Genomic DNA, 8,812 nt, shown 5'->3' on the forward strand with positions numbered 1-8,812 from the left:
GGTCATTAAGGGAGACCCCCCAAGCACATATTTTCTCTCTTATGGGTGGTCCTTAAGCTTTTATCCCCCTCAATTCGGATTTAACACTGATTTAAACTTCCCACCAAGCCACAATGGGACCCTATGGAAAATCTGAATCATCCTTTTCACACTTATCCATGTTTTTAGGCCTATCTACCATTGAAGTTCCCAGTTTTTTTCCATTGCATTCGCAGGTTCTGCCACCAGAGGGTGCCAGTTCTCAGTTGGCCATATCCAGTTCAATGAATAGCTCAGGGCAGAAGGAGGATCTGTGTGGAGGGCCTGTGTGCCCCCACCCACAAGCTGGGGTGTATTTAAATGGTCTGTCCCACCTCCCACCTCACATAAGAGCCAGACCAGTAAGAGGAGAGAATACCAGCTATAATCCAGATACAGACAGAGTGCGGGATTTGCTGTAAGCCATTACGGTAAGTTTGCTTAAACATTTGTTTTCCCACGTCCTTATGGATGGATATTTTAAATTCTGAATATTTTTTTTAATTATTTTGTGAAACTTCTTTTCCTGTCTTTGTGGTCTTGAAAGTGCCTATCATTTATTTCTTACTGATTTTACAGATCTCTGGAGTCTTGGCCCAGTCCAGCTTCCATGTGGGTGTTTGAGAAGATCCGCGTCTCTGTGGAACGAACAAACCTGTCGCTCTCCATAGCAGAGTACAGCTTCAAGCTGGGTGACGGCATGTTTGGGGAGAGACCGTCTCCCGAAAAGGGCAAGAAGACCCCCTTATGTCCGAATGTTATCACCCCAGACACCATTCCTGAGTTTTGCATACCTCCGAAGATCAGCTCCCAGCATGAAGAGCGGGGGGGCGACACTGTCAAGCCAGGTTATGGTCTTAAGTGCAGGGCTCCACGAGACCTGCCAATGAGGGATGTGTTCAGCTCACATATCATCCAGGTGGAGGCTGTGGATGAGGCTCCCCAGGACAATGGGTACAGCGATGAGGACAGCACCAACGCAGACCCCCAGAGCCAGGCTGCCCTCTCACTCCCTCATCTCCCAAAGGCACACACCTGTTACGGCTTTTGTACCTTACTAGAGAGCCCACACACCAGGAGGAAGGAGTCGCTGTTCCACAGTGATCCAGCTATCTACAGCCTCCCGTTCACGCCCCCCCCCGCAGGCAGGTCCCAGGTCAAGCTGCTCACCACAGGCTCCTTGGCCAGGCTCGGTGGCCTGACCTCCAAGCTCTCTCCCCGAGGACTGATGCTGGGCAGGCAGGGCACCCTGGACAGTGACACCACCTCTTCAGCGGAGTCGTCCCCCTTCAGCTCCCCGCTCCTGGTGCGACCATGTCCCCGGGGATCCCTCTTCAAGGCCCTGAGCCGTGAGAAGCTGGTGTGCAGGGGTCCTAGGAGGACCGCTGCGTTTCGCAACGACTCGTTGTCCACTGACGAGGGTAGCTCCACGGACAACAGCCCCAACGTCCTGCGGAGAGCGTCGGAGGGCCCAGTTGACCAGACCTTCAGCCTAGCTCCTCCTGTCATCTTCCCCACAGAGTTGGAGCTCTACAGGGACCGAGTACTGAGAGAAAGTCGCGTCCCCCTGGGCCGGGATGGTGCCCTCCGGCTGTCCGCCGAATACAGCGCTGAGAACCGCCGGTTCCGCGTTCGCCTCATCAGCGCAGAGGGCCTGTACACCCCCTCAGTGAACCCCCGAGGCATCAGCTGTACAGTCAGCCTCTCTCTCCTGCCTGGGAGGGTCCAAAAACAGCGCAGCACGGTCATCCGGAAGAGCCGGAACCCCATCTTCAATGAGGAATTCTTCTTCGACGGCGTTTCTGAAGACGACCTCTACTGCAGGTCCCTTCGCTTCAAGGTGATCAATAAAATGTCCATGAAAAGAGACTATACCCTGGGACACTGTGAGATACCCCTGTCCAGCATCGTGACCCTGTAATCATATACAGTCTGGAATGTTCTATTTAAAAACACACACTCGTACCTATGAGAATTTATTTATATTTTTATACTGTCAAAATGTATTTTTCCAATAAACTGTAAAACACACTTTCATTTCCTCTGTTTGTGTTTAATGATGCTGTTTCTAATAGGGTTACATTACAGGGAGGCAGATCCTGCTGATGTGTGTTATGTTTCCTAAACACCGTGTTGTGAAGGAACAAGAAAATTAAATATAACCTCAGCTATACAAGTTTGTGATGCATAGGAACACAGTGAGGTTTTTTTTTTTTTAAATGACATGCAACAAATTTTGATTTTATGTAGCAACATTTTCTATAGTGAAAAAGCTCACTGTCACATGATTGCTACACTAATATTGGATTTTACGGATCAATATTTAACCATAAGGACACTTTTCAATTTAAGCAACCGATCGAGGGGGTTAATTATCAACAGTCCTGTTTTTGCAGGCTTGGACCATTGTGAGCTTAGTGCCCTTGTAGGTACACAACAGGTAGGACGTAGCTGAATGCTCCTTCCTGAAGGTGAGCTCACGCAGGATTCCTGCTACTTACCCAACGGCACTTTCCCTCACTGAATCACATATAATTGTATTCTGACAGGTGTGGGGTTCGGGAAACCTGTGAGTGTCCCTAACTTGCCGCCGTTTCCTCCTGACCTTTGCCGAGATTAAAAATAACCGTGGCAACGTGAAACATGAGCTCGCGGTTTTAATCCCTAATTGTTTGGATTTCAAATCATGTCAGTGTACAGCAAACGTAATTATGCCGTCACCGTGTATCATTAACCAAACAGTGCAGGCCTGCAGATACACAGTATGTTTAAAATCACGCTCACAATAAGGGTGAAGGGAGGACCCTACAGCACAACCACAATGGCTGCTTTTCAGTATTTTTTTTTTAATTATTTTTATTAATGTTATTCAACAGGTTTGTAATGAATGAGAAAATAACAGCCAGCGAGGGGGGGTCAATGACGTCTCCTTATGACGTAATGTTGGTTCTCTTTTGTCAGTGACTAATACAGGTGCTCTTATGAAAAAACAGCATTGCTCACGTGGATAAATTAGACAAGATGCGCAAATGTGGAGGACAGTAGAGCATCCGGGAACTGCCATGACTCAAACGTACAGTGCGGCAGCAGCAGCAAAGGGCACCTAAGTGAATGTTTTGGCAGCCGATGCAGATCATCTGCGGACGTATCTCCAGCAGTGTTGGACTGCACTTTGAGTAAAATACATTGAGTACTTCATTAATGGACAGTACTGTTGCCTCTCTGGAACCCGGGTTCCATGTTTATGGAGTTTGCATGTTCTCCCCGTGTCATCATGGGGTTTCCTTCGGGTACTCCGGTCTCCCCCCACAGTCCAAAAACGTGCTGAGGATACTTGGGGTTGTCAAATGGCCCATAGGTGTGTGTGGGTGAGTGCTGGGTGAGTGAATGATGTGTGAGTGTGTGGTGTGTGAGTGAATGGTGTGTGAGTGAATGGTGTGTGAGTGAATGGTCTGTGAGTGTTTGGTGTGTGAGTGAATGGTCTGTGAGTGTTTGGTGTGTAAGTGTGTGGTGTGTGAGTGAATGATGTGTGAGTGTGTGGTGTGTAAGTGAATGATGTGTGAGTGTGTGGTGTGTGAATGAATGGTGTGTGAGTGAATGGTCTGTGAGTGTGTGATGTGTGAGTGTGTCCTGTGATGGGCTGGTGCCCAGTCCTGGGTTGTTCCCTGCCTGGTGCCTGTCGCCTCTGGGATAGGCTCCGGACCCCCTTTCACCCTGAGATGGATAAGCAGTTTCAGAAAATGGATGGATGGAAGGATGATTGCATTCACAGATCCCAAAAACTGGTTCCCACAACGTCAAAATGACAGGTTTTTATTACATTTTGGGAGTCATTTGGTCCCCACAAAGTAATATAAACCTAATGCACACACACACACACACAAAGTGCTTATGTATGAATTACCCTACATGTAATACTGAAGTTTCCTGATGAGTCTAACTGATAAACATCTGCAAATAAGACAGCTGTCCTTTCTGAGTGGGGGGGGGGGGGGCACCTTCTCCGGCCAAAAGATAACTCTTTACACGAACCAAATTCCCTGTATGTTTCTGCCTGGATTTGCTGTGTGGTAAAACCAAAAATCCCCTTCGGGGGGGGGGGTCAGACCACTTTGAGAGGGGTGACGCTCTCGTGCGATAGGCTTGGAGGCCATCCCAGGCCATTAAGAAAACAAACAGCAAGGGCAAATTTGTTCAGCGCACCCGTCATAAACAGATAAAACCCCTCAGTCTGATTTTGACGGCCGCTGAAGTTGCCGGGCAACAGCAACCAATTTCATTGGAGCCAGAGTCGACCAAGTAACATTTATCACTGCCTCTGCCCTCCTAATTCAGCCCTAGCTTTTAAGGGGATCTCAGGAACAATAGCATTTCACTTTCTCTTTGCAGTGGGAGAAATGTATCTGGGATGAGAGAGTCTGGCGTGTTGCCTGGGCAACAATAAGTTCAGACAAGACAAATAGGGGAGGAGAGTTTAGTAGACATTAAGCCTCAAAACAGCAGTGCTGTCTGTCTGTGAGATGGCGTGGGGGGCAAATGTTCAGGGTGGGTAATCAGCAGCTTGTTACTGATTAAGATATAAATCAGGCCTTTAGGGAGAGTGATACAGAGCGAGTGTGAGAGGGCTCTCACAGGGATTAGGTGCTACATTCAGACCATAAATTTGGTCTCTTCTGATGACAGTTTGGTAACACTTTACTTAAGGCCATGTTTCTAGTCATTTATAAACACATTCATAACAAATAATGATAACACTTTACAATAAGGTTCCTTAATAACTTAGCAGTAAATCATTTACTACTCAAGGACAAATCATAAACAAATATAGTCACTACTTGTGAAAAAAAAGCGCTACAATTCATTAATGATGAACAGACATGAGATCAGTATAGCATTTTTTGTGTAACTCATTATTCGTACTTTCAGTAGTTCACAAAGATTTATAGAATTAACAGCCATAATAACCAAATACAGTAACTGCTTAAAATAAATGATCTGTCTCAATTCATTAATAGGTTGCAGTGAGTGGCTCAGCTCAACACTACGTTTCTGCGCCTCTGATCAGAGGATTGCCAGTTTAAGGCCTGAGTTCAGCAGAACAGTCATGCGTCTGTGTAACCTTGAGGTTAACCTTGGGCCCTTAACCCCCAGCCCCAGGGGTGTTGGCTGACCGTGTAGTGTGAACCCCCCCCCCCCCCCCACACACACACACACACACACACACAGACACACCACAAGGTGTGGAGAAGAATTCCAATGTACTTGTGCAAATGAGAAATAATGCTCATGAGGTGGCTTGGTGGTGCAGTGGTTAGCGCTGTTGCTTCACACTCCAGGGACCCGGGTTTGAGTCTCCAGCTTGGTTCCTCATAGGTTTGGACCCCCTGCAGCCCTGAATAAGACGAGTAGTTATAAAAAGATGGATGGTCATTTTTATGTTAATGTGATCTGCTACTGTGCTAATTACTATATATATTAATCTATAAATAAACCTTTGTGAAGTACTGAGAGAAAAAATAATGAATAACACAAAAAGTGAAATATCGATCACATGATCATTCTTCATTAATGAATCATGATGAATCATTTATTTCAAGCAGTTACTATATATGTTACTGTATCTGTTAACGTACTGAAGGAACAAATAATGAATAACGCAAAAAGTGATATACATATGTTCTGTTTGTTCATCATTACTGAATAATAGCACATCTTTTACCTCAAGTAGCTACTATATTTATTCATGATTTGTATGAGTAGTGAATGATTTGCTGCTAAGTTACGAAGGCATCGTATTGTAAATAATAATGCATTCATAAAGCATTATGTACATGACTATGAATATTCATCAAAAGTGTAAAAGGCATAACACATTATAGCCAAAATGACCCATTAATGACAGAATAAATTCTCACTTAAGGCAGAAATGCATTTGAAATGGACTGCACTTAAAACGTTTTACTTGTAAGATAAATTGCAACGATTAACTACAAAATATGCATTTGGGGTGACAGCAGAAGTGATACACGTAGGTTTTGATGTAATAACAGGCAACAAATGGGTTTGCATGTGAAAATAATAAAATCTGAAAAAGCCCAAGTACAGATTGCAAGGACGTGCACTGTACATGCAAAAGTAATTAATGAAGGACAATTTCATGTGCAGTGGAAGTAATTTCACAGGTCATTTAACAAGAAAAGCAGGTGGTATTCTCAGCACAGGAAAAGACTTCCGTTAGCTAATTTAGAATAGTTAATGGAACATTTTGAGTTAGACAGCAGTACCATTTAATCAACAAGGTTTTTTCAATAAAATAACTCATTCGGTAGATACTTTAATATAGGATTCAAACTAATAGGCTCCTTTGTAAGTTTTATGAATGAAGGCAATAGAGTATTATAACAGATTCACAAAATAAAGATTTCAAGAAAAAGACAACAATTCAACATAATATAAAACAGCACGCAAGTATATCAGCAGCATTCATTTATACCCATGAAATACAAAACACACATATATACCCATGAAACACAGAGCACAACTACGTCAGCAGAGTTAATTTATACCCATAAAACACAGAGCACAACTACGTCAGCAGAGTTCATTTATACCCATAAAACACAGAGTACAACTACGTCAGCAGAGTTCATTTATACCCATGAAACACAGAGTACAGCTACAACAGCAGAGTTCATTTATACCCATAAAACACAGAGTACAACTACATCAGCAGAGTTAATTTATACCCATGAAACACAGAGCACAACTACGTCAGCAGAGTTCATTTATACCCATAAAACACAGAGTACAACTACGTCAGCAGAGTTCATTTATACCCATGAAACACAGAGCACAACTACGTCAGCAGAGTTCATTTATACCCATAAAACACAGAGCACAACTACGTCAGCAGAGTTAATTTATACCCATGAAACACAGAGCACAACTACGTCAGCAGAGTTAATTTATACCCATGAAACACAGAGCACAACTACGTCAGCAGAGCTTATTTACACCCATGAATCACAGATCACTGCTACTGTATGTCAGCAGTGCCCCCTCAATGCCAGTTGGTCAGCCTTTTTATTGCTTGTTTTACTTTTGATCCTCTATACACAACTTCACGCTGGGCTCATTGATAATCCACCTGGCAATATGACAGAAAAGGAGGAGAAAAGGAAAACATACAAAACAACAACAAACGAGCAGCTCACGGCTCTTAACACTACCAGCTGCTGCCCTCTACACTCTGTGTTGGTCACAGATTATGTGCATAAAGGAGGCTATAGATCTGCTAATTGGAGATTATTGTATGCTCAGCACTTTCAATAAAAACTGAGCCTCATGTGAATAGGGGTCATCTTTACTAACCTGGACCTTGGAGGCTTGTTAACAACCCTAGAGGTGATCAACTACTGGGAGAGTTTAAACTGAGAATTGTTCCGTAATTTTGTAAATATTGATTCAAAACTTGCATTTGTAACCAATGAACCACATGAGTAGATACGTATATCCTCATACGATATGCCTTTTATCGTGATGCACAGGAGCTAGATTTCTGAGAATGATTGGACTATTCTAAAAAGGGCGAGAATTTCCAAGAATAGCTTTGTACATCAGTCCTCCAACCACGTACCCTGGGCCGGGTTGCAGTCTGGGACCTATTGGAAGTGAAATAGTGGGTGTGGCAGTGGTGCACCAATCCAACATGGATCACGTACATCCACACGCACTCAAACACAATAACACCCTGAGGGACGTTTTTAAATTTAAAGTCACAGTGTAGTCTAACTTTCCTTGGTGGGCAGAAGGAAATAGTATATCAATAAGCACAGACTAGCCTATTTGCTTAGAACTGGCTGGTGATCTTAGACCTACTATTGCTGGTAGAATACCAATACCATGCCATGAGCCATGAGCCAGAATACCATAGAAAACCAAAAAAGAACAGAGTCAGGCTTCAAGAGTGACAGTGGCCTCAGAGGATGGGTGATTGCTGCTTCAGTTTTCATGATTATCCAAATTACTATTCGCAGAAGAAAAAATACATTTTAAATATTAGATTTAATCCCCTCTCTGAATGCTAAGAAGGGTTAGGGAACCATATGGTGCTTTTCCACTGCCACCAAGAACCAAGCTGTACCCAAGCCAACTTGCAAACTGGCGTTTTTCTATTGCAAATTATCTGAGCTGTACCCAAGCTGCACCTGCGCCGACATGGCCTCAAGCAGGTTGCGTCACCACCATCTGATGAGGTGAAATGCAGATACAGGAGTTTTGTATTGATATGCATGGATTACCTGAAGGAAATGTTTCAATGTTACTCTCCTTCTACAGGAGGTCCTTGGGTTACGGCACAGTTCCGTTCCTACGACGGTGACGTAACCCGAATTTTGGTAGTGAGCATTGTGAACTTGAAACATCGTATGTCAAGACGTTGTAACCCGAGGACCCCCTGTATATCCAGACCAAATTTATGTACAAAGGTGTATCTGAAACAAAGCTATCTCTGAGATAATCATTAATAACAATTCAATCATTATTATGCGATTAGTTGTCCTGACCAAGTATCCAGTTTATAATAAGTATTTCATAAGTATTTAACAAAAAATATATATTCTAAACTTTCCAAACAAAACAAAACCACTGTGTGTACCTGCACAAACACACATAAGAGTGTCTAATGTCTTGTCCACATTGTGTCAATTATTATAGCTTTTTCTCAGCTGTGATGCAACTGCAGGACATCCAGGGCTGGCAACAGTAATCAAAATGGACATGAATGAAGCTCAGG

General features: G+C 43.6%; 1 protein-coding gene across 1 annotated transcript; it reads left to right on the forward strand.

The window, feature by feature from the left end:
- Positions 1–363: 363 nt before the first annotated feature.
- Positions 364–2,032, forward strand: c2cd4a (C2 calcium dependent domain containing 4A). Its single transcript, XM_023811218.2, has 2 exons — positions 364–449; positions 598–2,032. Exon 2 carries the CDS (start codon positions 629–631, stop codon positions 1,937–1,939), a length of 1,311 nt encoding a protein of 436 aa, XP_023666986.1. The 5' UTR covers positions 364–449; positions 598–628; the 3' UTR covers positions 1,940–2,032.
- Positions 2,033–8,812: the final 6,780 nt, after the last annotated feature.

The sequence above is a fragment of the Paramormyrops kingsleyae genome, chromosome 13 (assembly GCF_048594095.1).
Source record: "Paramormyrops kingsleyae isolate MSU_618 chromosome 13, PKINGS_0.4, whole genome shotgun sequence".
NCBI classification, from domain to species: domain Eukaryota; kingdom Metazoa; phylum Chordata; class Actinopteri; order Osteoglossiformes; family Mormyridae; genus Paramormyrops; species Paramormyrops kingsleyae.

Bases quoted from the DNA above. Each gene is read 5' to 3' on its own strand.
- c2cd4a (XM_023811218.2), top strand. From the start codon at position 629: ATGTGGGTGTTTGAGAAGATCCGCGTCTCTGTGGAACGAACAAACCTG.